Here is a 26,619-nt window from a genome sequence, read left to right as displayed (position 1 = left end):
TGGGGCGAGTCATTAATGTCTTCGTATCTCCATTTTGAGTGTAGGAGAGAGAAGTACGTGTATTGTGTAGTGACGTTGACTCGTGTGCTTGCAATTGAACTCATTCACACGCACGGCTTGACTTGCTGCTTGCATCTACATGTACCAGGTTGAGGCACCCGTTACCCAATCGGATCTTGAAACGACGCGAACGGCCCATTGAGCAAGTAGCAAGCCTGAGAATGACAGCATCGGGTGATGTCTCCAGCTCTAGCACGGGCCCAGCCGAAGTCCATGGCAGTTCGGAGAAGGCTGCCGAGCCGGCGTCGTCTGCTGAGCGCTCAAATGATGACTACGCTGCCCAACGCCACGAACATGAAGATGAAGATGACCATGAGCTTGAGGATGACGACGATGGCCAAGAAGACAAGATTATTCTACGCCCGGAGCCTCTGACACAGCAACTCGCGAGCCCGATGGAAGTTGAAGCTGGCTTGCAGCTCATCGAACTCTGTCGCGAAGGGAACTTGAGCGCTGTCACACAACGAGCTCGTGCAGGAGCCCCGGCCGGGTTCATCACCAAAACTGGCTGGACTCCAGTGGCTGCTGCGGCTTACAGCGGATACAACGATGTGGTCTTGTATCTCGTGGACATCGGTGCTGATGGCATGTACGAGACCTCGAGTCCGAGTCGAAAGTACCAATTGGCGAATGGACATGCCAGCGCTGGCAGCTTCGCAAAGGAGACGAATGGCAATACTCCACTGCACTGGGCTTGCTACAAGGGTCACGCCGATACCGTGTCGATTTTGCTGGCCGCAGGATACAATCTCGAAGCTGCAGACACCACCGGTAATCGATGTCTCCACTTGGCGTGCTCGGGAGGGCATCGAGAAGTGGTCGAACAGCTTTTAGCTCACTCAGCCGCAGTGGAGCCACGCAACAAGTACGGCAATCGGCCTCTAGACTTGGCCACGGATCCAGCTTGCCGCCGCTTGCTGACGCGATACGAAGCGCAAACCGCTTGCGAGTGGTGCAAAGAGTCTTTCAGCCGTCTCCGTCGCCCCAGTCTCTGCCAGCATTGCCACAATGTCTTTTGCGACACAAAGCCTTGCTCCTCGTCCTCCACACCGTCGTCTCACACACCCGCTGAGGCAAATGGAGGCCACGATAACTCTGCTACGACAGCCATGCTCGCACAGGCTCGCAGCATCCGCTATTGCCAGGAATGCGCTACTGAAATGGGGAAGGCTGAACAGGACTTACGCAACGTTCTGGAGAGCAAACTGGAGCTCATTCGTCGCACCCTTGCGGTGCTGGACCCGAGCATCGGGACTAGGAACCGTCCTACGTCGAGCTTTACCAACGTGTTGAGTGAGCATGGCGACACCTTTGCAGCAAGGGGAGGCGATGATGAAGGCGAGACAACACTCACCCATGACGGCGAGACCGCATCAACTGAGACGATTGAAACTGCAGTGTCTGCCACCATGGTGACACCGACTGAAGGTTTGACGTCTGACGTCAACCAGAACGGTGAAAACTCGACTCCTGTCTTGCAAAATGGCGCCGACATGTTCGCGACTTCACCATTTAGCGAGGTGTCGACTCCGATCAATATCGACGATAGCTTCGACAGCGACCAAAGATCGTCGAGATCAGCGCAGACTGTAAAGCGTCGACCACTGCCAAGCACTGAGACCATCCTGAGTGCGCTTACTTTGACCCAAACGGATGCTGAGGCTCTCTACACGACGTTGGAAGCTGCTCACCTCAAAGCTGCTGACGTGGAGCTACTGCGTATTTCGCGCCAGACGTATCGGCAACTGGTAGCACACGTGGCTTTGCAAGAAGAAGTCAAAGCTCTGCTAGCAGTGCGTCCCATCGGTATTCGCTCGCTGTTGGAGCCGCTCAAGCGTGCGTTGCAACACGCGACTCGTGAACAAGTGCACCCGGTCATGCTGTCGGTCGCATTGCAAGTCATCCAAAGCGCCGAAGCAGAGTGCACACTCTTCGGGTGCCACGCACTCTGTGAAAAGATTGAGTGCGGTTCGCGTCGACACGGCAAAGACATCGCTCGCCTTGAAGCAAGTCTCGTCGAAGCTCAAGTCCGCGGCGTCAGCGACAAGTTTATAACTGCTGCTGGAGCACTGCGTGACCGACTGAATGCCGAAGTTCGACTGGAAGCGTGTCTGGTGCCTTTCAAGTCTCCAGCTCCGGTCGGCCCCATTGGGGGCCCCCCCCACCTCAACCAGCACCAGGAAGCGGCGGATATGTCTTCATCGATGGCACTGCACTCGACACTTTGCTGCAGGCTCTCGAATACCGAACGCAGCTCGTATCGACAGCAGTGGACACAGGCACCGCAGTAGAAGGAGTTTCCCTTGTGCTGCTCGAAGAAGCCAACACGCTGCTCAAGCAGCTGAAAAAGGAAGTCCGCGACGAAACCAAAGCTGAAGAAGAACGCCGTAAGGCCGCGGAGGAAGCCGCTCTCAAAGCTGCCAAGAAGGGCAAAAGGAAGAAAGCATAAGCACGCAAAACACCACAAGATAAAGCTAATACAATGGCAACAACAACAATTGGATTGTCATTTGTCAAGTCGGTTCTCCGTCGAAGAAAAAACACGTTGGCAGTTTCAACCAGCAGGTCCGACCCCGCCTCGCTTAGCCTCGTAGTGTATTGAGAGCCTCAACAACCTTCAAGCACCGCTGCTAGAACCTGGCGAAGACGCCGCCTTCGAAGCCGCACAATGTCTCTCCGAGCTTAGACAATGGAGCCGGCGTTCGAGGCGATACGCGGCCACAGGTCGGCGCACTCCTTGCCCACGGGGCCCGTGATGGCTGAACCCTTCATCTCACCCTTGGGGTTGACGATCACACCGGCGTTGTCCTCGAAGTAGAGGAACACGCCGTCTTTGCGGCGCCAGGCCTTGCGCTGGCGGATGACCACAGCGGGCATGACCTTCTTACGGAGGTCCGGCTTACCCTTCTTCACGGTGGCCAGCACCATGTCGCCCACACCGGCGGGCAGACGGTTCAGACGACCCTTGATTCCGCACACCGCAATGATGTACAGGTTCTTGGCGCCCGAGTTGTCAGCGCAGTTCATCACGGCGCCCACAGGGAGACCCAGGGTCATACGGAACTTGTTGCCAGAGGCACCGCCACGTCCTGTTTCAAGTTGGTATTAGAGGCTGCGTATGGGGGGCCTGTATGTATGGGGTGGGAAGAACGTACCACGCTTAGTTGCCATTGTTGCTGCTTCCTTTTGAGAATCTCGACTGAAGAGCGGGGAGCTCCGGCGATTGTACAGCTAGGTCCAGCGTGGCCAACCAAACGGCTGAAGGCAGCGACCGCCCAAAATAGAGGAAAGCTCCGTACCAAATTTTGTGATTTCGATTCAAAACCGAAATTAAGACGATTCAAAGCCGAAAATAAAGATCGGGCGAAAGCTACGCAGAAGTGCAAGACCATGGTGGACTACTGGAAGTCCAACGAGCGACACTACTGCAAGTTCTGCAATGCGTGGATGCAAGGCGACAAGCTGGTGCGTCAGCATTGCATGTGTGTAGCGTACCGCGATTGCCTTTGACTCTTCGACTGTGTAGAGCGTCAAGCACCATGAACAGGGCCGACGACACAAGGAGAAGCTGGAGGAGACACTGAAGCTCAAGCGCCAGGCCAAGTCGGACGCCTCCAACTCGGAGAAGGAATTGCGCGACCAGTTGCAGCAGATCGAGGAGGCGGCCCAGGCCAAGTATGCGCAGGACATGGCCAACCGCGGCCGAAAAGCTCCGCCGCCGCCTCCGACGCGACCAGGACAGCCGCCTCCGCCTCCCAGACGACCAGGACAAGGCGGTGCAGCTCGGCCACCACCACCTTCGCAGCCTGCACAGAGCAGTGGCAATGCACCAACGCCCCCGCCAATGAGAAACCCAGTGGCTTCAGGTGGTGGACAGTATCGTCCTCCTTTTGAGCAGGAAGAGGAGGTGGAAGAGGAGGAAGAGGATGATAACGGTGTATACGCTGTACGCGGTGTCGTCTATCTAGAAGGCAAGAAGCACGAAACGCAGCTGGAGACTGGCAGTGCGTGCCAGATTTGGGTCGAGGACGCTGAGGATTGGATTGATGCTCTGGTGGAGCGTGCGACGGTGCACACGGTGCCGAACACCGAGCTGAGCTTTCGACGCTTCACGGTCGTGTACATGCTGCCACAGTCGGAAGAGGCGGCAAAGGACGGGGACAAGCCCAAGCCGATGACTGAGCGTGACGTGCTAGCGGATCGCTTGCGGATCCCGTTGCCGTCGAACGTGACGCTTGAAGCTGCTGAGAAAATGGTGGATCAGTGGCGCAACGGTGGAGATGCAGGAGAAACTCAGACCCAGGCACCGGTGGTGATTGATGAGACCACTGGCATGGGCGAGTGGAGTACAGTGGAAGTCCGGCAGATAGATGAAAGCCCAGAAGCTGTGGCGCAACGTGCGGCGGAGGCGGAAGCAGAGACGGCACGTCTTACGGAGGAGCAAAAGCGTCTCGATGCTCTGGAAGATTTCTCGTCTCAAGGAGATAACGCCTTGGGTGCGTTCAACCCGTGGGGAGGCAGCTATAAAGGTGTGAACCTTGACGATGCCGCTGAAGCCACTGCTGATGGACCTTTGTCTACTGCGGCCCCACCTCGTCGCGAAGAGGAGATCAACATCACCACGAATGGAAATGTCAGCTTCAAGAAGCGCGGCCAGAAGAAGCAGAAGCGCAGGAGAATACACGCTGACGACGAGTAAACGGCAACGTGGCAAAACTCTCCATGCAGCCCACCCTTGCGTGTTTGTGGCTTGTATTTTGTTGTAAAAGAGTGTGTTCCTGCTTCGCTTAAAAAGTAACGAGACAGCCGACGTGCATGATCATTTCATGCATACAGAGGCACGACGCGACCACTTCCTCTCGCTAGGAAGAAGGAATTCAGCACACGGCGAGGAAGACGCACGAAAACTCTACAGGTGGCCACCCGCGGCCTTGATCTTCTCGGCGTCCAGGTAGGCCGTGCCATAGGGCAGGAACTCGTCGCTGTGGGTGCTGGCGATGCTCTTGTACTCGCTGGCCTGCTTAGCGATGTCAGCCACCTCGTCGTCCGAGATGTCGCGCACGTACTTGGCAGGGTTGCCGGCCCAGAGCTGTCCCGAGGGGATGCGGCGTCCAGGAGGCACAACGCTGCCGGCAGCGATGATGGTGTTGGACTCGACCAGGGCGCCGTCCAGGATGATGGAGCCCATGCCGATGAGCGCGTTGTGCTCGATCGTGCACGAGTAGAGCGTGCAGCCGTGACCGATAGTGACGTCGTTGCCAATGTTAGCACCTGGGGCCAGTCCGGGGCTGGTGGAGCTGGCCGTGTGGATCACCGTGCGGTCCTGCACGTTGGTGCGGTTGCCGATGCGCACCTGGTTGAGGTCACCGCGGATCACCACGTTGTAGAAGACGGACGCGTCGTTGCAGATCTCCACGTCGCCCACGATGGTGGCGTTGGGCGCTACCCACACGTCGTGCGCGATCATCGGCCGCTTGTCGTACAGCGCCATGACCTGGCGGTGGCGAGAGACTGTGTCACAAATGCACAAATAGTCAGGATTCCGACGAGCTCTTTAACTGGCAGCCACGTACACTTCTCCTTGAACGAGTTGTCGTTCAGCACGCGCAGGCCGAGACGGTCCAGCGCCTGGCCAGTCTCGCGGACGCAGCGGCCCAGCTCGAAGGTCACCTTGCGCATCATGATCGCTGCTGTTCAGAGGAGGAAGCGGAAGGTGTGGGGCGAAGCGAAAACGAGCGGTGGGGGAGACCGCCAAAATGGTATCCGGATGTCGATACAAATGTCAAGTTTAAATTATCCGAATGGCCACACGGTGAATACATAGTTTAGTGTACGAAACACCAGAAGGATCCGCGTGGAGGGACGCGCCTTTGAAAACCGGCAATGGCAAGTGCAAGTGCCGTTCACGACGAGCTTGCTTTTGGTTAGTGTAGTGGCTGAGATTGTTGATGCAGTAAGTAATCCAGTCGATGCATAGTTTCCTCTCTCTCTCTCTTGATTCTCCCTTTGTCCCCTCCTCGCTCTCCTCTCTGTCTTCTCCTCGCGTACAACCCTCCATGCTGTCATGGGGAGATGCCGTGTAGTGTGGGTTTCGTCGTGGCTGCAGTGAGTCACCTCTGCTGCTGCTGTTCGTGTAGCTTGTCTCTGATTTACAAAATCGTGCACTGGGATTCGTCGCTCTCCTCCAGCAGCCCGGAATCGCGCTCGATTTCCTTGATTAGATAGGTAAACACCTCGTCTGTACACACGATCATAAAAGGCATTGCAACATGAGCACCATTGGCAGCACCATGCTACAAGTAAATATCTGCAGCAACGTACTGATATTTTCGTTGTCCTTGGCCGAGCACTCCACGAAGGGACATTCCCAATTGCTCGCCAGCGCCTGGCCTTCTTCTACGGTCACCTCTCTGCATCAACCACACACAATACAATGTCAGGACAGGACCCACCATCCTCTAACGGGCGACTTGCCTGGCCTTCTCTAGATCCGACATGCTGCCCACCAGCACGCGCGGCGGCTTGGAGCCCAGCATGTTGACGAGCTTCTCGTTGATGAGCTTGAGCTTCTCGAACGATGTGCGCAAGCCGATCGAGTACACGAGCACGTAGCCATGCACGCCCACAGACGCCGCCTGCGAGAAGTTGGCGTACTCGTCCTGCACGCGACACAAAACACGTCAACCACGCGGGATTCAGAAGTCCCAGCGGCATCGGGGGGTCCGTACCATGCCTGCCGTGTCTACAATGTCCGTGACGAAGTGCGCGTTGCGCACCCGGATGGTCTTGTGGAAGGTGTTCTCGATGGTGGGGTCGTAGTTCTCCACGAAGCGGTTCTCCACGAAGCACGTGGTGAGCGACGACTTGCCCACGCCCGGGTAGCCCAACACCGTGAGCTTGCGCTGCACCTCCACCGGCATCTTCTTTGACTGCTTGACTTGCTGTTCTGGCTCTGCGTGCCTGCCGCCGACGCGAACGCAGCAAACGACTCCAGACTATGAACCGCGCCGGCGGATTTGATACCGGTTGGGACTATTCGTCGCAAATCGGACTAAAAAAAGGTCTCGCAGATGATTTTTTCGGCACTGCAACCACATGCTCCTGCCGTCGCTGTCATTTGCTTCAAGTATGCGTGTCATGAACGTACTTGCCTCCGTCATGAACTCCCAGTTGCAGCTAGTTCCATCGCCGCCGAACACCATACTTGCAGGCGTTCATATTGCGGGTCCACGTCATCTGATCCGTCACTTTTTCGAGGGATCTTTGTGTCCATACTAACTTCAAGGTTATTAGAGTGATGGTCGTCGAAACCGCGCTCACTCCCTCAAAGGCAAAACCGCATCCAAAGCTTCCGCACCAGAGACGACGATGGACGGGGGGCGCGGCTTCTTCTCCTCCGCCGCCCCGGCAGCCGGAGGCTCCACGCGCGCCAGGCCGGTGAGTGCTGGCACGCGTCTGCGCCAAAAGCCGAGCGCAGGCGGCGCTGAGGACTTCTTCGCGTCGCTGGGCGTCGACTCGCAGTCTCGCACCCGCACGGGCAGCAGCGCCAGCACCAGCAGCAACCGCAGCTTCAGCAGCATGACGACGCGGCCGGTGTCCGCCTCAGGATCCGCGTCATCTTCGTCAGCTGGCGGCTGGAGACCGCCGCCCATTGGAGGCCTCGGCAGCCAGAGAGCGGCCCCGCCGCCGATGCCAATGGTGGGATCCCTCCGCGTCGCGAGAGGCAACAGCAGCTCATTGGTGACGAGCTCGACGACGACGAATGTTGGCGGATTGAGCGTGGGCGGCGTTGCTTCTATTTCTCCAGAAGCTCCTCCTGCGGCGTCTCCTCCTGCCCCGGAGGCTCCTGTGACTGCTTCTAGTGCATCTTCTGCTACTACGAGTGTGGCCGCTGCTGTAGTGACTCGATCCAAGCCTACGCAACTGTTCTCGATGGAGGACGCAGAAGATCTTTACAGTGACGACGGGTGGGACTGCGACTCGCCCTCGACAGTGTTGTCAAATCCAGCGGACGAGGTGGAAAGTGCGGCGCCAGCGGTGGTGGCACCTGCAGCACGGAGCGATGAGTTTGCGTGGGGAGATGATGACGATGCATTTACGTCGCCTGTTGCGAAGCCAGCGGTGCCGCCCATGCAGCCACCGCCAGTACAGACGCCGTTTGAAGCACCGACTCGGGAGTACTCATCTACGACCGGAGCTGCGTTTGAGACTAAGGTGGAGACTACACTGCCGCCACCGCCTACGACTGCATTTGTACCGTCAAGCACTTTCTCTGTGAATTCGGCGAATACTGCGATTGAAACGAAGAGCTTCACCGCGAATCAGATGCAGGAGAAGCATTCGTCCGTTGAGCACGCGACGGAGTTGACGTCGACGGCTCCTCCACCACCTGCAGCTATGCCGCCGATGTCGTTCTCCACTGAGTCGACACAGAGTGCGTTTGAAACGAAGAGCTTTCCTGACCAAGCGCTACCGCACGAAGATCCTTCGATTGAGGCCTCTATTTCTAATCATCGGCACCAGCAAGACGAGGAATGGAATGATGACTGGGGTCAGCGAGAAGTTGCTACTACAGAGTCGAAGACGGTGACTGAGTCGACTACTATTACTACGGCTGGTGTAACTACAACTACTGCAATTACAACTACTCGGGAGGATACGTTTGTGACCCCTCCGGTGGAGCTTACTAGCCCTGGTGCTGCTGCGGGTGAGTTCTGGGGAGACGGTGACGAAGATGAGCTTTTCGATCACGATGACCATGCAGATGAGGAATGGGACGAGTCAATCAAGGAGCAGACAGCGTCGCTACATAAACTGGAGTTGAAATCAGGTGACAAGACCCAGTTAGAACGTTCTGCCCCCGCTATTACAGGACAGGATGCATCATTTTCGTTGTCTGCTCCACCGCCAGTGCATGCTGCTTATGCCAACGAAACAACAAATAAGGAAGAGGAGTCGTTGCTGGTGCCAGAAGAAGAAGCAGTACGTGCATTTCAACAGGTGCATTCGGAAGAAATTGAATCCACCAGCAAGGGAGAGACGAGTGATCAATCAATGGAAGTCACGCAAGCAGCTACGGAACTGGAGTCAAGTACGCTGTCATCTCCATCTCAATCGGTGCAAGCATCAGAAATCGGGTTGTACTCGACGGGAGCTAGTCAAGAGACAAAGCATGCTACTTCTCTAGACGCGGAGAGCTCACCGTTTTCGAATGCGATGGGTGCGACCTCTGCAGTCCCAGACAACGATCCCAACGTCTTTCCTGAGGCACCAGCTAGCGTACGTTTTCTTCACACGCCGACTGGCACTGGCGGGCCATTTGGACGAGTACCATCTCCGCAAGGTACTGACGGCCCAAGCTTTCAAGAGGGACTTTCGAGCACTGCAGCACATGATGTTCAGCATGCTGCTCAGAGTTCGATGACATTTGAAGGCAGTGAAAAGCATGAGCAGTCCCAGGCTTCAGAATCATACATGGAATCGAGCGTTCGATGGGATTCAGGCTCTATACATCCTAGCGGCCACGATCAAATGAATTCTGAGCAGCAGGTAATCCAGCATGCCGAGGGAACGCACCGGAACACCCGTCAGGGCCAGAGCGACGAAGAAGAGCGGGACTCCGTTGTATCGTTCTCGGGTGAAAACTCGTTTTTCCCGTCTGCTGGCCGACCTTCTTCTTTATGGCGGGTCGCAGTCTTCTTTTGCCAGTCATCGAATGTACCAGTCGTCAGTAGCCAGCACCGATCACGAGGGCAGTTCAATAGCTTCTTTTGGCGTGTCCTCCGCTGGTGCTACGTTTGGCGGCTCGGAGCGTGTTAGCGAGGGAGGTGCCTTTTCGGACGGCACAATGTCCGAAACACCCAGCATGGTGGATTCATCCAATGCCAGCACAGCCTTTGGTACCGATTTCCCGTCTGTAAGCGAGGGGCAGTTTTCGGCACCTGGAACAACGATTGGTGGGTCGGACAATGCTAGCGACGGAGGGTTTTCCGATGGCAATGCATCCGAGACGACAAGTATGTGCGAGTCAGTTAACACAAACCCGCGATTTGTGTCGGAATTCAGCTCTTCAACTGGTCACTACGTGACGGAGACAGTTGAGCGTCGCGATATTCAAGAACCGTTCGCATCTTCTCCACCTGAGTCCGATTCAGCGGTAGCGTTTGGTGAGTCACCACCGGTTGCTGCAGCGACGATGTTTGGAGGCGATGATTCCTCTGTTGACGCAGATCTATTTGGAAGCTCACCGAGTGCGTTCCCGCCTTCCCAGCAGACGACCAGCGTATCGTCTTCAGGTGCACCGTCAGAGTCTACTTTTGCTCACCAATCGGATGACGTAGTCCAAGAAACGGGGGTCCAGAGTGCTGCTTCGCTTTTTGGTGCCACTGCTGGTGCTGATGTGCCTAACCCATTCAGTTCGTTCGGGGCGTCACCCGCTACACCCGCAAATGCAGCGAAGCCTATTGATGAGCATGAGCTGCCAACTTCAGATGCTGGGGATCTTTTTGGTTCGGGTCCTCCTTCAGGTGGTTTCGACAACTCATTTGCTCAGCCAGCGCAGCAGCGTTCATATGGATCTGCAAGTTACCAGGCCCATGACCAGGTACGGGCTTTTATCCTTTTGTTTGTTGCGCAGGACAAGCCTCTTTACGCACTTATCTAAATTACTCTTGTTGTGCACATTTGCAATGTCAGAGCTATAACCAAGCTGGACAAGGAGGGTATTCTCATGAAGCGGCATTTAGCTCTGAGCAGAGCCAATTCGCTTCATCAAGTCCGTTTGGACGACCCAATGCAACTGTTTCGACTTCTAGTTCTTTTGAACATCAAAGCTCCAGCAACTACAACAGTGCAGATCCATTTGCGGCACGAAGTACTACTCATCACGGATATGGAAATTCGGCTCCATCGGCCGAAAGTGTGTTCAATGCTGGCGGTGGAGCTGGTGGTGGAGGTTACAACGGCAACTTTAGTGCTGATCGCAGTGCCTCTTCACAATTCGGTGAGAATGCTTCTGCGGATGCTATGTTCGGTGGTGCGACTTCAACGACGGCGGCGGGACACTTTGGACAGCAAGCAAATGGCCCGCCACACAATGCTTCATACGGAGGAGAGCAGAACTGCAACCAGTACCCTCAGGGCTCTACATCCGTGTATGCAGGCCAAGGTTCAACGAGTGTTTCGAGGGCAACTGACCACTTCAGGCATCAGTCGACAACGGGTTTAGACGCCCACGCTCAAGGATCAACAACCACGTTCAGTGGACATTCTTACGATCAAAGCAGTGATGTTGCTGCAGCGGCAGGCACACCAAGCGGTGCTGCTTCTGGAGGGTTGGGCCATTTCAGTCGCCAGTCGTCTGCAAGTAGTTTTGCTAGCGGATACGGTGGGCAAACTCGCTACAGCAGCAACAAGCTGGTCAACGATCGGTTCCTGGAACCCCAGATAATTACAGCCGACAACATTCTGCGGGACAAACCTTTGCTAGCCCAGCTCAGCCACCGTACGGCAGTCAGAGTGATAGTCGCTACAGCAGCCAACAATTTGACCAAAGGTCAACCCCTGGAACCCCAGACAACTACAGCCATCACTCCGCGTCAGAAATGTTCGGTAGCGCGGGCCCAGCTCAGCCATCGTACGGAGGGCAGCAGAATGCTCATCAGCAGTATGGTCAAAATGCTTTACGTAGCTCTGGTGAAAGATTTGGCGACCACATGCGGTCATCATCGAGTGCGTCAGCCGATGCGTTCTTTGGACGTTCGGTCACGGAGACGGGGGCGTCGTCAGTTGGGTCGGATTTTGGTGGTGAGCGTGCGGCAACGTCATCGTCAGGATCAACTTATCAGCAGGCCCCACCGCGGGATCACGCCCAACCATCGTTTTCACGGAGTGGGAGCAACGTATCGTCCTATTCGGAGCAGCATGGTTCCCAATTTTCGGCACGTGCGACCCCGATCCGATCTTCGACGCAGTCTCACGACTTGAACACGTCATATGGTTCTATCGAGAGTACTGGTTTTTCGCGTCATGCGTCGAACTCCTCTATGAGCAGATATGGAAACGATGCATCGTTTCAGTCTCAGGAGCAGCACGTTGAGTCAACCCCCGTGGTTGATGCAAACGCGTATTTCGGCCAGACACAAGCTGCAACTACGAACGATACAGCTTCGTCCTTCTTCGGTGGCACAACCTCTCAGGATTCATCAGAAGTGCAAACCTCGCAGCCTCAGTACCCTAATGATTCTAGCAACACTGGAGTGCAAACGACGTCGCAGTTCCCATCGCCACCGCAGAAGCAACAGGAGACGGAGCGTGAAGAGCAGCAGCAATATTCACAAAGTGAATTTACTCACTACGAATATAGTGGTGAGCACTTTGGAGCAAGCACGGCCGCGGCACCAGTACAGGGAGTAAGAGCAAGCCTGCAGACTCCAGTTGAGCACACAAACAGCTCAAGTCAGCTGTATACCGCGCCCAGTGGAAGTTTTCAGCAGCGAGGTTCCAGCAGTTTTGGCGAACTGCCACCAGTGCCGTCCGGTGTTAACGCTACAGGCCGTGCTGTCGATTCTCATGAGGTGTCATCATCTTTTGCGGGTGAGAATGACCCGAATCGCCCTCAAGAGTTTGATAGATTTGCTGGTTCGGGCTCACAAGGATTTGGCGGTCAGACTTCATCCGACTTTTTTTCGGGATCGCAAATGCAACCGGCTCAAGCAAGTGCTGTGGCGGCGTCTCAATTCGGGACTAGTGGATATGGACAGGATACACAAGAGCAGCAGCAGCACCAAGTGCACGAGTCTGCAACTGCCTCTCTGCAGTTTGCAGAGACGCACTCCTCATATCAACACACCAGCAGTGCCTCCTACCGTGAGGGTGGAGCTCATGCAACTGGAGCAAATTCGGGTAGCTACTTTGACTCGGGTGTTCCTGGAACTGGCACAGCAAGTCCTGCTAGTTACTCGAATCAACAGCAGCTACAACAACATCACCCGTACCAGCAACGGCAATCCCAGCAGCACAATCCTACAGGGTATGGCTATCATGCTGGCTCGGCAACATCTCAACTGCCGGGAACAGGATACAATGTTGCTACTCAGCACGGCCCCGGAACTGTTACTGGACACGGGCACAATTTGGTAAGCACGCAGCAGACCACCCACCCAGCCGCGGTCCCTGCTGTGATGACGAGCAACAAGTACAAGGACCCCTGCGTGGCCCCTCCGTCGTGTTTGGCGTCGTTTGGCTTTGGTGGTAATGTGGTGACCATGTTTCCCAAGAGGAAACTGCGTTTGAATATTGCAGGAAGCAGTTACCGCAACAGTCCTCGAGGTGCCCCAGTGTACGTATTGCCCACAGAGCGAAAGCTGCCAGACACAATGATGGTTGGTTCTCACACATTGTTTTTCATGCCCTTTATCTAGTCCATCTGAGTTTGAAAACAGCAATGGTGAGCTTCGCAAGGGACCGGTGAATGTGTATCGCATGGATCAATTGCATCCGAAGGACAAGGAGTTTGAGCAAATGGATATCTTCCCTGGCCCGCTGACGGAAGACGTTTCTGATGAGGCGATTTTGGAATATCTTGATGAGCGACTGAAGCGTAGCGAAACATCTATGACTGCTGACGAAGCTGAGAACGAAGATGAACTACTGCTGCTGGGCGTTCTGCGAGTCTTGGTCAAATGCAACGGAAAATTGCGCTCGGAACCAGGAGCGCTAAACCCAAGCGATCCTAATTCCCCCGAGGCGCAATTAATCATGCTGCTCAGCGAGAGCAGTAAGTGGCGTAGTGGTAACCAGTCCCCAACTTTCCCTGCTCCTCGGAAAATCCAAGCAACAATGGTAAGCCTGTTGCGTAAGCCCACTGCTTTTGAATGCTGTAGTCTTTGATTCTGACGCATATGTCGCTTATGTTAGCATCCAGATCTTGTGTTGAAACGTGCGAACGACTTGCGTGAGCTGCTTTTGGTTGGAGATCGCAAGGGTGCAGTTTCTGCTGCTATGTCGGCTCATATGTGGCCAGAGGCTATGTTGATCGCATCGTTTACGGACAAGGAAGAGTACAGGGTAAGCCTCTTGTCTGCTCAAATGTGCTAGCACTGAGTTATTTGACTCTAACGCGCCTATCTAAATTGTCCAAATCCAGCGAGTCCTGCGCACGTATTTGGACGAGCACTACGCAACGGGTGATCCATGCCGAGCACTATTCATGTCATTCGCGGACCAGCAGGAAAATAGTGTACAGGAGCCGAAACGGTTACTGCAGACGAATGCTCAACAGTCTACAGATTCTCTGATCCTGTCGAGTTGGGTCTCCCACGCCCAGGTCCTTCTTGCCAATCGAACTGCGGATACCAGCAAGATTTTGACGGAGCTGGGTGACCGGTTATGGAACGAACTCGACGCCGTGGCAGCAGCCCACGTGTGCTACTTGCTTGCAGGTGCTCAAGTGGAAGCCCCAATGCCAAGCTCCAAAATGGCTCTTTTGGGAGGGGACCATCGGACACCCAAGGAAGCGCGATTTTACGTGTCGCCTGCTGCCGTACAGCGCACAGAAGTGTACGAGTGGGCTCAGAAGCATTCCAAGGGAGCGGCAGCCAATCTCATGATTCCTTTTCAGGGCTACAAGCTTATTTACGCCATGCTCCTGGCCGATCACGGCAAACTCGAGGCGGCGTTCAAGTACGTTACGTCCATGCTCACGGTGATTAAAGCGGTGACGGCAACGATGAAGCCCGGTTCATCGATGTATCTGGAGGGAATGAAGAACCAGCTCACAGTATTGGATGACCGGCTGCGCCAACATCTTGGCCAAGATCGTGTAGCCTCGGTAACCGCATCGACCAGCCGCGGAGGAGGTCGTAAGCAGAGCGGCAAGTGGGGCCTTGGCAGTGCGCTGAGTATGATGGGTAAGATTGTGAACCGCGTGGTGGAAGGTAACGACTCAGGTGGCGCCGCACCCGCCGCTTCCAGCGCAACAACACCGGGGGGATTGTACGCAAGCGAGGCTACTCCGCCAGCAGCAAGTTATCCAAGCTCCCCAGCCGTGACTGCACCGACGTCGTCACCTGCACCGTCGTTCCCGCAGCAGCACGTTCACCAGACCCCCCCGACTAGTTCACGTGGGCCTTCTCCCGTGCTTGCCGGCTCATACGGCCACGCGACTCCACCTATGTCACAAGGAAGTGCCCGGCTCGTCGAATGGATATAACAGGACCCCTGTCGCTCCACCTGCGGGGCCCTACTCCAGGCCTGCTGTCAATGGCATTCCTCCGTCGGGACCACTCTCGGGCAACGGTCGACTTGGTCCCCAGCAACACCACCAACCCAGTGGCCCGTTTTCCGGAAATGGTAAACCTGCTCCTTCTGGACCATACTCGAACAGCGGCCCGGCAACTCGGGGCCATGGCACGGTGCCACTGATGCGCTCGCAGCACTCAATAGAGCCACCGGGGAGCAACCACAGCACGCACAGTAACAGCAGTTTCAATGGTATGCCGCCAGCTCCGATGAACAATGCCCCGCAGTACCCCCGCAGCAGCATGAGCAGCCTCCTTCGTCACAGACTTCGCAGCATTCGCAGTACTCTCAGCATTCGCAGGATACGCCAGCAGCACGCCCCATGCCACCAGCGTTCCAGAGACCAGCCCCGCTGGATGGCTCGGGCGACGCAGGCAGCACCAGTTCGTCAAGCCAGCCCAAGACACTGGCCGCTGGACTGGCTGCCGAGGTAGTTGCGTCGCTTCCGCCTACGAATGTGGACGCCACCGCGATGAGCGGCCCGTCGAGTGACAAGGGCAAGGCCAGTCCTAAGTTCAAGAGTGCCAAGAAGTCTGTGCGCTCCAAGACGCCACCGCCGAGTGGCAGTTCGAAGGGCTCGGGATGGTTGTCGGGCCTGTCATCCTTCATTGCGACGAAGATGAACCCTGAAGCCAAGGTGGCCAAGCTGGGTGAGCAGATGGAGGCCTACTACGACGAGAAAGCGAAGCGCTGGGTCTTCCCGGGTGAGACGGCGGCAGAGGAGCCTTCGATGCCCAGCGCACCGCCGATGCCTGGCAGTGCGCCTGGATCCATCGCTTCGGGTGCGCCTCCCGCGGGCACGAATTCGGCTCCTGGTTCTATGGCTGGCGGTCCCGCGCCTAGCGATGACCCGCTGGCTGCGCTCATGGCCCCGCCTCCATCTCACATGCTGATGAAGAAGGACCCGCTGGCTGCCATGATGGCGCCTCCGTCGCGTCCGGGTGGGTATGGTGCGCGTCGTGGCGGATCGACTGCGCAGCGCAAGCCCCCGCGCCCCCAGTTTGCAGTGTTCAAGCCCACCGCAGCGCCAGCTCCGACCGAGCAGAGCGAGTAAAGTATCTACACTGCGAGACGTGACGTTGAGCGCAGTACGAGGTAGGGAGTGACAAGTCTTAAGACGGTGAAGGCGCCAGTCCAGCCAACAAGCCCCACCAGTACGTAGCTCTTGCATTTAGATACATGTCGTACACGTTTGCATTCTCTGGACTCTGGAGCCCGTCATCTATTCCTTCTTGTCCACAGCAGGAGCGTTGCTGGACTGCTGCTGGTCGGGCTGCACCTGCTTCTTGATATCCTCGACGCCGAAGAACTTGTCCAGCTGCTTGTCCGTGTACTTCTGGATCTGTAGGCATCGACACAGGTAAGTACACATTGCAGGTCAAGTTTGCGGCCTCGTACCCCTGAGAAGACGTGCTCGTGCTCGCCACGGCCTCTTCGCGAGTTGTAGTCGGTGAAGAGCACCAGCTTGGCCGTCATGGCGGCGCAGGCCACCCACGAGAACACCTGCAAGGAGCGGTGGTAGCGGCGGTCGATCATCGCCGCAGGCTATTCGTTCAGTGACTAGCGCCATGCTTGCAATCTCGTTAAGTACGTATTTTAATTTGCGTTACATGCACCATGGATCGAAAATTACCGTAGAATCTGTCGACCTTGAACAGCCATGGCACATTGAGCTGCTACATGAGATAGTTTGCTACCCGAAAATCAAATACAGTATGTAGGCACAGAGTGCCAGGAGCGGAGGAGTCAACACCCTCCGTCGAACGATGCGTGCTCGACGACGCTTCTCGATACTCGAGTCCTTCGAGGTGATCACGAGCCAGTGGTCGGCTTTCGACGCATCATGCAGATAGCTCACGACATCCCAACCATCGTGCGACTGAACAGTGAAGTGGCCGTCAGACATCTCGACGGAGTAGCCCTTGGGGTACTGCAACTGCGGCACGAAGATTTCCGTCGGATGCATGGACGTTTCATGGGACTTCCCAGGGTCAGACACGTACTCCAGCTCGTAGCGCACGCGGTCGAGCAGGAACTCCGATTTGGATGGGGTGCCAGCGATACGCACGGCGCAGGGGCGAGCGAATGCTTGAATCGCTCGGGCGCATGCGTCTCGCTCGGAAGACAGTACCCCGAGAGCACGGGCTTGTCTGCGCTGATCAGACTCAAGTCCTCCAGATTCCACTGGTCACCGTACTCGTTGCAGTTGTCGGATGAATAGCACCACAGTGTGAAGGAGACCAAGGAGGCCTCAAGACACGAAATGGTGTTGTCCAGTGCACCAACCTGCGCGCTGAAGTTGCCGGTTCGGAAGGCTTTCCCGCCGTGCATGTTGAACGGGATGCCCGTCTCTCCGATGAGTGTCGGAGCGTTGTTCATCTGCTCATTGCCGTACTCCTTGATACCAGCCAACTGCTTCAGGTGCGTTTTTCGCACAGCGGAAGCTCCGAAAGCAGGTCGCTTGGTCCTCGGGTCCACCGTGAAGTATGGCCGCCATGCACGCAGGAATAGCGTGACGCCATCGTACCAATGCGTTGCGTTAACTGCGCGGGGAATGAGCGTGTCGTCGATTTCCGGGAATTCATCGATACTGAACTCGAGCGGTGGCAACTCCACGAACAGCAGCGTGTGCGGCAGAATGCTGCGGATGCGCTCAGCGAAGCGCTAATATCCAAACACAACAGCAAAAGACCACATTGTGAGATTTTGGCCACCAAACACTTGATGGCAGGTTAAATGACTTACCGCAGCGAAAGGCACATAGCAGTCCCGACCGAACATGATACCTGCAAAGTGATCTGGACGCAGCAGCACCGGTTTCCCCGTCATGTTATCCACATCCCAAATGCCTTCATCTCTCCAGATACAGCGTCGTCCTTGCTGCCAGGCGCGTTTTCCGTTGGGATCCACGGTCACTACCTCGTCAGGCCGTCCGAGCACATGCTGGTTCGCACCATTCGACCAGCGTTGAACGACCTGCTGAAAGCCATCAGCCAAGACCATCCCCTGAAACGGCGTGGGTGCCAAGTCGTACTTGAGCTCTCCGTGGTGGAAGTGCTTGCTCAGATCCTCCAGTCCCAAGTACCCCGACGACGGCTCGTTCATCGTTCCGAACCCCACGACATTGGACAATCCCTTCAACGCCTCAGCCAACTGCGCCATGGCGTCCAAGTAGTGCGACTGCAGGTACTCCTGCACCTGGACGCCATTCACGCGACACGACGGGGCACACTTGGCTCCCCCCCAAAACAGCGAAAACATGGTGGCACACGCCATCTTGAAGTAGTTCGTGGGCCAGATCATCTTGGGGAACTTGGACACTTCGAGGCCACACGTCTCGATGCACAGCGCGGCCTTGGTGGCTTCAAAGTGACGCGGCTCCAGTCCAACGCACTCGAGCGTCCACATGGGCGCTCCGTCTCCCCCCGTCCATCTGGACCAGACATCCTGGTGTGGGTCCACATAGATCCCCAGTCCGTAGTCCGCTGCAATTGCGATAATGTCTCGAAGGTAGCTCAGGTACTGTCTATCGTAGATCCCGGGCCCTTCGTGCTCAATGGCCTCCCACGTCACAATGAACCGCAGGAACGTCAGTCCCCAGCGCTGCAGCCGCGCGAAATGCGCGGGCGCCTCGCTCAGCGGGAACGGCCGGTTGACGAACGAGACACTGCGCGCGCCGTCGAAGAAGCTGTTCTTGCAGTGCCGGTCCGTGTGCTGGTAGCCGATGGGCAGCTTGGATGTGCCCCGAGGTTCACGCCGCGCAGCAGCCGCACGCGGCCCTGGGCGTCCACGAAGTGGCCGTTGCGGATGCCCACGGCGTCGACGTTGGTGGTGGGCAGCATGGAGGCCCGCGGGGACGCCGGCAGCGGGTCGAAGGACGGGGCGACAGCCATGAGCTCCAGAGGTCCCAAGTCGTTGTGTTCAAGGTCCCCAATTACTCGAACTTGGTCTGCGACGGGGTGAAACGGCTGGATCTTCACCAATCGGAAGCGTCCGAGACTATTTTTAGCGAATCGGATCGACGGAGGCCTAACTGTCGAGCATAATCAACGAGACGTCACCGTGGTGGTGATCCAGTTTCCAGTCTCGGGCGCTTAGGTAGGCCGACACGCCATCAAAACTTGCAGGCAGCATTGCACGCCATTTGCAAGGCGTGGAGGACACAGCTCCATGATGTATGTCCATTAAAGCATCACCACGCAGGGATCCAAGTGTCGCGTAGGGGAGGATCGCAACTTGTCAGTCGATGACTACCCAGTTTGGATTCATTGTTTGAAGCCTCTTAGATCATGACGAGGAGACCGCTGCGCCTGCCAGTTCATTGCTCGAATAGCTGCGAACGACAGCGTTGCCTCCTCCGTCGTTCGGAGCCGCTGCTCGCCCGTGCTCTCGTACGCGCTTGGACAGTACAGCGCCAGCCCAACGGGGCACACGTGCGGCTCTCCATCTCCGCCTGGAGTCCACGCGGCAGGCCGAGGTAGGACCATCTCCAGCGCGGGCGGTGCTAATGGTCCGCCAGGCAGGCAGGCAAACCGCCGCCAAATGTAGAAATGCGGCTGGACTCGCCGTCTGAACCCGAAACAGATCCATCATCGCCGCTCTTCAACGTGCGGAGACTCAATTGGAGATCAGCGGAGACTCAGTTAGAGACTCAATTGGCCTGCCCGACCGCTTCGCTGTACGCCAGCCAGCGCCCAACGTCTCGGACGACAGGTCTGTGATGTTCTCGTCGATCGCCGCGTAGTGCACGTGTCGAGATGGCAGCGTGGTGTCGTCGCCTCCGCATCGCCATTTTCTTATCCCGGTTGCGACGCTGAACACAGCGCCACACCATAATCCCATGCTACATCATGCACTCGCAATAACCCTACTATACAACATTGACTTCCTCACCCGCATACCATCATAATACAGCATTCTCGTCATTCATCAAAATCGATACATTAGAGACCTATAATACAAAATACCCTTGTCACAACGACTTGAACTACCGTCCGCCATGTCTCTAGCCTCTCGCGCCGCCCAATCAGCTGCGCGCGACGGAAGAGGCTGCGGACATACAAAGGCCCAGTAAGGCCCACAATCGAACCACCGAGCCGACCACTTGACCGCCCAGTCGCATTCTGCAGACAAGAAGGCGAGACTCAAAGGCTCCGCTTCCCCTCGCTCGTAGACAGGAAGTTTCCCCCATTTGCACACAAGACGGAGGCGCCATGAGTGACGACTACCGCGGGCCCAAGTTCGTGGGCATCATGGGCCACGACAACGTGAGCCACAACGGCAGCAAGACGACCGTCTACTTCGTGCAGGTGCAAGTGCCCGAGGGCACGTTCGTCGTCAAGCACCGCTACCACGAGTTCAAGGACTTCTACGACAAGGTGCGCGCGCTCGCGAGCGTCATTTCGTGCCCTGGATGGGCGTTGGGAGCTCTCTGCAGCATGCACTCTTTGGATCGGTTAGCTAACGGTTTTTTATTTTCAATAGCTGACGGCCGAGGGCTACCGCTGTCCGGCGCTGCCGCCCAAGAAGTTCCTGGGTTCGTTCAACAAGGAGTTCATCGAGAAACGCCAGCAGGAGCTGGCCAACTGGCTGCACCTGCTGTGCCAGTTCGACCCAGCGTCGGGCAAGTCGGACCCGCGCACGTCGGAGCTCTTCAAGGAGTTTATGCTTACCAACGTACGCGTATTTTATCTTTGTGCCACTTTGAGCAGTATTTGTGGCAACCATCAGCTAACGTTTGTGGCATTTGCTGTGGCAACGAGCAGAAGGAGCCCGCCGACAAGTACCAGGGAACCAAGACCATCGCGTACGACGCCACGCCGCCCACGTCGCAGTCCTCCGAGGCCGACGAGACGGCCATGTACAACACGCCCAAGACGACGCTGGACGACTTTGAGCTGCTCAAGGTCATTGGCAAGGGGTCGTACGGCAAGGTGACGCTCGTGCGCAAGAAGGACAGCAAGCGCCTGTTCGCCATGAAGTCGCTCAACAAGTCCAACGTGAAGCGCCGCAACCAGGTGGAGCACACGCGCACGGAGCGACGTGTGCTGGGTCGCGCCAAGCACCCGTTCATTGGTGAGTTAGAAGGAGTGACGGTATTCTTGGAAAAATTCTGGCTGACGATTTTTGTTGTTGTTGCCATTTTTGTGATGCAGTGCACCTGCACTACGCCTTCCAAACATCGCAGAAGCTGTACTTCGTGCTGGACTACTGCCCCGGAGGCGAGCTTTTCTTTCACCTATCGCGCATGGAGAAGTTCGAGGCGAGCATGGCCCGTCACTACTGCGCCGAGATCACGCTGGCTCTAGAGCACCTGCACGACCTCGGTGTCGTCTACCGGTGCGTATGAAAAGAGAAGATCTTGGCTGCTGTGGTGGTTCCCAAACTAACAGCTGCGCTTCTGTGTGCCGCATTTGCTACTCGATCTCAGTGACCTCAAGCCCGAGAACATCCTCTTCGACTCTGTCGGCCACGTCCTGCTTGGTAAGCTTGGCTGAGTAGTGTGCTGCTCCTTCCAGCTTTATTAACGCCTGCGTTTGCATTGTTACAGCTGACTTTGGACTTGCTAAGGAGGGCATCACTGACGGCGCTGAGGGCACCAACTCTATGTGCGGTACGCCCGAGTATCTGCCGCCTGAGATTCTTGACCGTGTTGGACACGGCACGGCTGTTGACTGGTGGGCTATGGGAATGGTGTTGTACGAGATGCTGACGGGCCTGCCGCCCTGGTACACTCGCAACCGCCAGAAACTGTTCGACCGTGTGCGCAACGCCCCGCTTACGTTCCCGGACGATGTGGACCCCGTCGCTCGCGACTTCATCGGTGGACTTCTCCGTCGCGACCCGAACTCGCGCCTGGGTAGCAAGAGCGCAGACGAGGTGAAGAACCACCCGTACTTTAGTGGCATGAGCTGGCAGGACCTGTACGACCGCAAGATCCCGCCTCCGTTCAACCCGTGTGCCACTGGCGGCAACGCCGAGGAGACCAAGAACTTCGAGGCCGAATTCACCAAGATGCAGATTAACAGTGTGGAGAACTCGGCGCTGGGCGGCCTTCGCGTGTCGGACGCCTCTCGCCCGTCCATGACGTTCCAGGGTTTCACATACAATACGCCTAACGACCTGTCCATGAGCGGCTCTGTCGGTCGTGGTTAAGGCCACATCCATGTTCAAAGATCCCAGTTCCCCTAGCCGGCCCCACTTGCGCGTCCCTTGAAACGCCCAAGTGGCTGCGATGCGATTGCTGGATGGAGGAAGTCGCCGATCGCCTTGGGGCTCGAGAGGGGGGAGCGAGGACACTACATGTAGGGACGGAAGCACAGGACGTGATGCAGACCAGCACATCGGCGCGACAAACTCGGAAGGAAGAGTTTCATGCACATACAAGAAAGGGAGCACGATGCAAAGCTGGCGAGCTAGCGGGAAGTCACGAGTGCGTTTGTTGGATTTTCAGCGGGAGACGCGAGAGAGCGAGCCAAACGAGCAGCGTCCCCGTCCTCCCGTCTGATTGTTTTTAGTTGTAAACAAATGACTCAAATTTGAAGATCAACCTCGTTCAGTACGTTTGTCGAATGGGTCGCACACGCAAAGTGCACTACACGATAACGATGCTATCATCCTGCCCATCTTCATCGGTGGCGTTGCTGGATCGCTGGATTCTGCCGTACTTGACAAGGTTGCGATATTTGTCCTTCAAGTTGACATTCGTCCGGTCATTGAACACATCCGGATACTTTGCCTTGATCAGCACCCACACATTCGAATACTTCTGGTAGGCTCGGTAGCCCTCCATGAGCGCTGCCTCCTCTTCCCTCGACCAGCGTCTTCTCGTTTTGGGCCCGGCACGCAGGAAAGCTGTCGAGTCGGGATCGTTTGCTTCCGCCACTTCATTTGGCACCTAAACTCACATTAGAGTGATTACATTCGTGTTGCTAGTGATGGCTAATCGACGTGGGCAAGCGCAACTTACCGACACAACCTGAAGTGAGCGGCGGACTTCTTGACGAGCAGCTCTAGCAACCTCTGCAGCACGGGGAGGCCTCGATGGAATCGTGCGCTCTATCACCGGTTCGTCTGAAATTTCAGAGAGTTCTGACTCGGACGCGTCGCCGTTCACTGCGCAATGCAGACAGCGACCATCAGAGTTAGCAAACGATCAGCTCGAACTGCATGACTGGGAATTCTGAAGCATGCAGGGTTACAAGAGAATGGAACACGCGTGGACCAGACCCAATCCAACGTTTCAGACGATCCGGTAGACTGCTGCGCTTCAACCGCGGTATTACCATTGCTTTCGGGTTGCGCTTCTGCCTCTTGATTGTGCTCTTCGTTGGCGTCATGCTCAGCTTCAGCTTCAGCATTGGTGATCGAGTTAATCTGCGAGAGATTTCTCCATTCGAGTCGGGTACCTTCAAACCTTTTTTCCAGCAGAGCACGGGAGATCACCTTTCTGCAAATATAAAGGACAGCTCAGCACCATGCTCCAACACAACGATAACACTTGCTGCTACGTACTTTGAGCCTCTAGGACCCTCGGTGGGGAAAGCCAACTCCAGCTTCGTAGGGCCAAGCGTGACCGATTCGATCATGCTCAATGCTCGCTTCATATCACGTCGGAAACTCAAGTCGTTGAGATGGTACAACTCGTAAAACGCGTCCCAGCAGTCCTACCGCATCCAAATACATCAATCAATCAGCACGTACAGTAAACCACGCATGATTAAATAAAAATTAAACCTTTGGTTCATCCTGCTGAAAAATCCTTTCAAACGCCGCAAGGAACTTTTTCAACCCCGACTCGGGCTTGTCCCTGCAGTCAACGAGCCCTGGTCAGCACACCACAACCACAAATTACCCTCTCGCCATCGTACGCTCCAATCTTGTCTCGAATCAGCACACACGTCTCGAAGATTCCTTCAGCATGACACAACTCGTCGCTCTCGAGCTTGAACAGCTCTGCATCAAGACCTTCAAAGGCCACTGCGAATCTCTCCACCAGTAGCTGCATCAATACACAACAGCAGAACCTCAGCAACCTCCTTCTTGTACACTTAACAGTCTCAAGTTGCAGCATCTCACGTGGAGAAACAGTGGGGACCCGAAAAAGGCGAAACTCGGACCCGAGGGCATCATAGCGTTCAGCTGGAGCAGTCTCTCGAACAGAAACACGACGTCCATGGGATCGGCTGTGAGTTCCTGGCGGATGGCGGCCAGCAGCGCTCTCCAGCGGAAGGAACTTTCCTCGGACAGCTCCACGCCAGATTTGTGCAGGATTTCGGCGATGGCTGCAGGCGACAGTCAGCGTTTGAGGGTGAGAAGCGCATGGGAAGGACCACAAGAGAGTGGTGAAGAATATGCGGCTACCGTTGGCGCCTTCCAGTGCGCCAATGCGACTCAGGAACTCGCCGCAGACCTCAAGCGCCGCGCGCATTTTCGCCGCTTTGGTTTTCAAAATTGAGGACGAATAGTAATTACAATTGTGGCCAATGGGGTAATAGCCTTTTGAAGAGGAAAGTGTCAGTCAAAAGTTTGACGGGCATTTTCCTGTTGCTAGTTGTATTATTTTTTGCAAAAATGAAAAAGAAAGACATGAGCGTGGAAAATGGTGTACCGAAGAGCGCAAAATGAAGTTGATGCGATAGAATGTGTACGATGCGTGTTGCTCCAGGCTGTGGAAACCAACCACTGCACCCTTCTCGGTTCAACGCTGAAAATGCCGCCCTGGGGACGCTAGCATTCGTAGCTTTACGCGGCAGACAGGCTTGGCAAGCTCGTGGTACGGTGGTGGTGTGATGCTTCTTGGGTTACCAACCTGTGGGTGTCGCCAAGAACAGCGTTATTCCGCCGCAGCTACATCTTAGTCGCGGACTAATACCTCGTGTGCAGGATCAGCAAGCACGGCAACAGTCGCTTGGAGCGGTGCGGAACTGAAGAGCGCCGTTATTTTGCGTCTGGCATCATCGCTCTGCGGTTGACAGGAGTTGCACTAGTCAGACCAAGTTCAGCTCGCATCCAGCCAATCAGCACACAGGTAGCCATGTGCCGGCTGCCGCTGCGGATTTTTCCAGCAGCAAGACGGATTATACGTGGTCTCCGCTGTCGATGATCCCTGGACGACGCGCTGCAGATGGCGCCAGTGGAGAAAATCCGCGCTGAATCGTGCCGTGTCAAACGAGAACTTGGGGCAGTCATGGCCACTGCTGCGTGCCTCGAGGCCTCGTCCTCGACAGTCGCGAGCTCGACCGACAGCCGCGCTATGGACGTCCCGACGCGTCCTCGATGGAAGAAGGCGCTGTCGCTGGGCTCCACGACGTCGTCCACCGGCACCGAGCGATGCACCGACCTGGACGAGCTCGACATGGAGGCGCTGGCGGCCGACGCAGTGCTCACGCGGAATGCCAAGACGGGCAGCTACTCTGGCTGGGTGCACGTTGCAAGGGCAGGAGCGACGTTCGCCAAGAGGTTCTGCAGACTGGAGGAGCTCGTGTGCAAGCTCTACGCGTCGGCGGAGGACGTCGAGCAGCGCGTGCGGCCTGTCGGACGCCACGTCATCATCTCGGTCCGACGCGTGCACTCGCGCAACAAGACGTTCGCGTTCACGGACTACGAGGACCGCACCGTGATGCTGCACACGTGTATGGGGGCCGACTTCGAGCACTGGTACGGCACGTTCGCAGCTATCGTGACGGCCACGCAGGTGGCCAAGACGCGAGCAGTGAGCAACGCACCGACGTATCGTCGAGCGACGAACGGAGGCAAGAGACACCAAGCGGCAGTGGACGAGGCCCAACGGCTGCGAGCGTTGACAGCGCCGACGTCGTCCAGCTCACTGAGTTTGACCATGTCAAGCAGATCGCAAGGTACAAACCTGCCTCCTGCTGTGGTTGACGAGGAGGACCCGGAACGAACGCACACGGTGTGGCTGAACGTGCAGACTCCGCTGTGGCGGAAACTGCTGTTGAGACAGCAGCGCATGCGGCGATACTTTGTGTTCTCGGGGACCAACGTGAGCTGCTTCAGTGTCAACAAGGAAGGCAAACGCGCCACCTTCACGCACACCATCACTTCGTGCGTGTACAATAGTGACCAGGACCCCACGTCGATGGAATTGGAGTGTGGCCGAAAACTGCGACTCAGCAGCAACTCCAAGGCGGCCGTGGCGGACACGGCAAAGTACATCCAGAGAGCACTCGACCCGGGTAACTAAACCGACAGCAAGCAACTTCCACTATTTATTTCAACGGTTTGCTTCGACCTCAC

At 56.3% G+C, this 26,619-nt stretch overlaps 12 protein-coding genes across 12 annotated transcripts; 6 read left to right on the top strand and 6 right to left on the bottom strand.

The window, feature by feature from the left end:
* Positions 1-221: 221 nt before the first annotated feature.
* On the top strand, positions 222-2,509 carry KRP23_10705 (Ankyrin repeat, PH and SEC7 domain containing protein secG; the record flags this gene model as incomplete). Its single annotated transcript, XM_067881185.1, has 2 exons — positions 222-2,198; positions 2,294-2,509. 2 exons carry the CDS (start codon positions 222-224, stop codon positions 2,507-2,509), a joined length of 2,193 nt encoding a protein of 730 aa, XP_067741455.1.
* Positions 2,510-2,742: 233 nt separating this feature from the next.
* On the bottom strand, positions 2,743-3,231 carry KRP23_10704 (60S ribosomal protein L23; the record flags this gene model as incomplete). Its single annotated transcript, XM_067881184.1, has 2 exons — positions 2,743-3,149; positions 3,216-3,231. The coding sequence occupies 2 exons, from the start codon at positions 3,229-3,231 to the stop codon at positions 2,743-2,745; spliced, it is 423 nt and encodes a 140-aa protein (XP_067741454.1).
* A 219-nt stretch (positions 3,232-3,450) lies between these two features.
* Positions 3,451-4,759, top strand: KRP23_10703 (Zinc finger protein ZOP1; the record flags this gene model as incomplete). Its single annotated transcript, XM_067881183.1, has 2 exons — positions 3,451-3,525; positions 3,587-4,759. The coding sequence occupies 2 exons, from the start codon at positions 3,451-3,453 to the stop codon at positions 4,757-4,759; spliced, it is 1,248 nt and encodes a 415-aa protein (XP_067741453.1).
* Positions 4,760-4,969: 210 nt separating this feature from the next.
* On the bottom strand, positions 4,970-5,742 carry KRP23_10702 (Gamma carbonic anhydrase 1, mitochondrial; the record flags this gene model as incomplete). The annotated part of the gene is made up of 2 exons (XM_067881182.1): positions 4,970-5,571; positions 5,634-5,742. The coding sequence occupies 2 exons, from the start codon at positions 5,740-5,742 to the stop codon at positions 4,970-4,972; spliced, it is 711 nt and encodes a 236-aa protein (XP_067741452.1).
* A 467-nt stretch (positions 5,743-6,209) lies between these two features.
* On the bottom strand, positions 6,210-6,980 carry KRP23_10701 (GTP-binding protein rhb1; the record flags this gene model as incomplete). Its single annotated transcript, XM_067881181.1, has 4 exons — positions 6,210-6,298; positions 6,382-6,466; positions 6,531-6,719; positions 6,789-6,980. 4 exons carry the CDS (start codon positions 6,978-6,980, stop codon positions 6,210-6,212), a joined length of 555 nt encoding a protein of 184 aa, XP_067741451.1.
* Positions 6,981-7,428: 448 nt separating this feature from the next.
* KRP23_10700 (Protein transport protein SEC16A-like protein) lies at positions 7,429-15,271 on the top strand (the record flags this gene model as incomplete). Its single annotated transcript, XM_067881180.1, has 8 exons — positions 7,429-9,339; positions 10,303-10,355; positions 10,477-10,663; positions 10,756-10,781; positions 11,750-13,399; positions 13,482-13,902; positions 13,978-14,127; positions 14,207-15,271. The coding sequence occupies 8 exons, from the start codon at positions 7,429-7,431 to the stop codon at positions 15,269-15,271; spliced, it is 5,463 nt and encodes a 1,820-aa protein (XP_067741450.1).
* Positions 15,272-15,682: 411 nt separating this feature from the next.
* KRP23_10699 (uncharacterized protein) lies at positions 15,683-16,414 on the top strand (the record flags this gene model as incomplete). The annotated part of the gene is made up of 1 exon (XM_067881179.1): positions 15,683-16,414. The coding sequence occupies one exon, from the start codon at positions 15,683-15,685 to the stop codon at positions 16,412-16,414; it is 732 nt and encodes a 243-aa protein (XP_067741449.1).
* A 168-nt stretch (positions 16,415-16,582) lies between these two features.
* KRP23_10698 (uncharacterized protein) lies at positions 16,583-16,896 on the bottom strand (the record flags this gene model as incomplete). Its single annotated transcript, XM_067881177.1, has 2 exons — positions 16,583-16,702; positions 16,759-16,896. The coding sequence occupies 2 exons, from the start codon at positions 16,894-16,896 to the stop codon at positions 16,583-16,585; spliced, it is 258 nt and encodes an 85-aa protein (XP_067741448.1).
* A 157-nt stretch (positions 16,897-17,053) lies between these two features.
* KRP23_10697 (Glucosylceramidase) lies at positions 17,054-19,253 on the bottom strand (the record flags this gene model as incomplete). Its single annotated transcript, XM_067881176.1, has 4 exons — positions 17,054-17,515; positions 17,647-18,024; positions 18,106-19,074; positions 19,134-19,253. The coding sequence occupies 4 exons, from the start codon at positions 19,251-19,253 to the stop codon at positions 17,054-17,056; spliced, it is 1,929 nt and encodes a 642-aa protein (XP_067741447.1).
* Positions 19,254-20,573: 1,320 nt separating this feature from the next.
* KRP23_10696 (Serine/threonine-protein kinase Sgk3) lies at positions 20,574-22,515 on the top strand (the record flags this gene model as incomplete). Its single annotated transcript, XM_067881175.1, has 6 exons — positions 20,574-20,738; positions 20,845-21,036; positions 21,126-21,435; positions 21,516-21,699; positions 21,791-21,843; positions 21,911-22,515. 6 exons carry the CDS (start codon positions 20,574-20,576, stop codon positions 22,513-22,515), a joined length of 1,509 nt encoding a protein of 502 aa, XP_067741446.1.
* A 439-nt stretch (positions 22,516-22,954) lies between these two features.
* On the bottom strand, positions 22,955-24,790 carry KRP23_10695 (uncharacterized protein; the record flags this gene model as incomplete). Its single annotated transcript, XM_067881174.1, has 8 exons — positions 22,955-23,257; positions 23,330-23,475; positions 23,562-23,809; positions 23,875-24,026; positions 24,097-24,169; positions 24,231-24,361; positions 24,439-24,644; positions 24,724-24,790. 8 exons carry the CDS (start codon positions 24,788-24,790, stop codon positions 22,955-22,957), a joined length of 1,326 nt encoding a protein of 441 aa, XP_067741445.1.
* Positions 24,791-25,486: 696 nt separating this feature from the next.
* On the top strand, positions 25,487-26,566 carry KRP23_10694 (uncharacterized protein; the record flags this gene model as incomplete). The annotated part of the gene is made up of 1 exon (XM_067881173.1): positions 25,487-26,566. The coding sequence occupies one exon, from the start codon at positions 25,487-25,489 to the stop codon at positions 26,564-26,566; it is 1,080 nt and encodes a 359-aa protein (XP_067741444.1).
* Positions 26,567-26,619: the final 53 nt, after the last annotated feature.

This window comes from Phytophthora ramorum (genome assembly GCF_020800215.1).
Source record: "Phytophthora ramorum isolate Pr-102 chromosome Unknown Phyram_PR-102_s0010, whole genome shotgun sequence".
Taxonomy (NCBI): domain Eukaryota; phylum Oomycota; class Peronosporomycetes; order Peronosporales; family Peronosporaceae; genus Phytophthora; species Phytophthora ramorum.
Note: the sequence above shows the minus strand (reverse complement) of the source record. Positions and strands in the feature narration are given on the sequence as shown.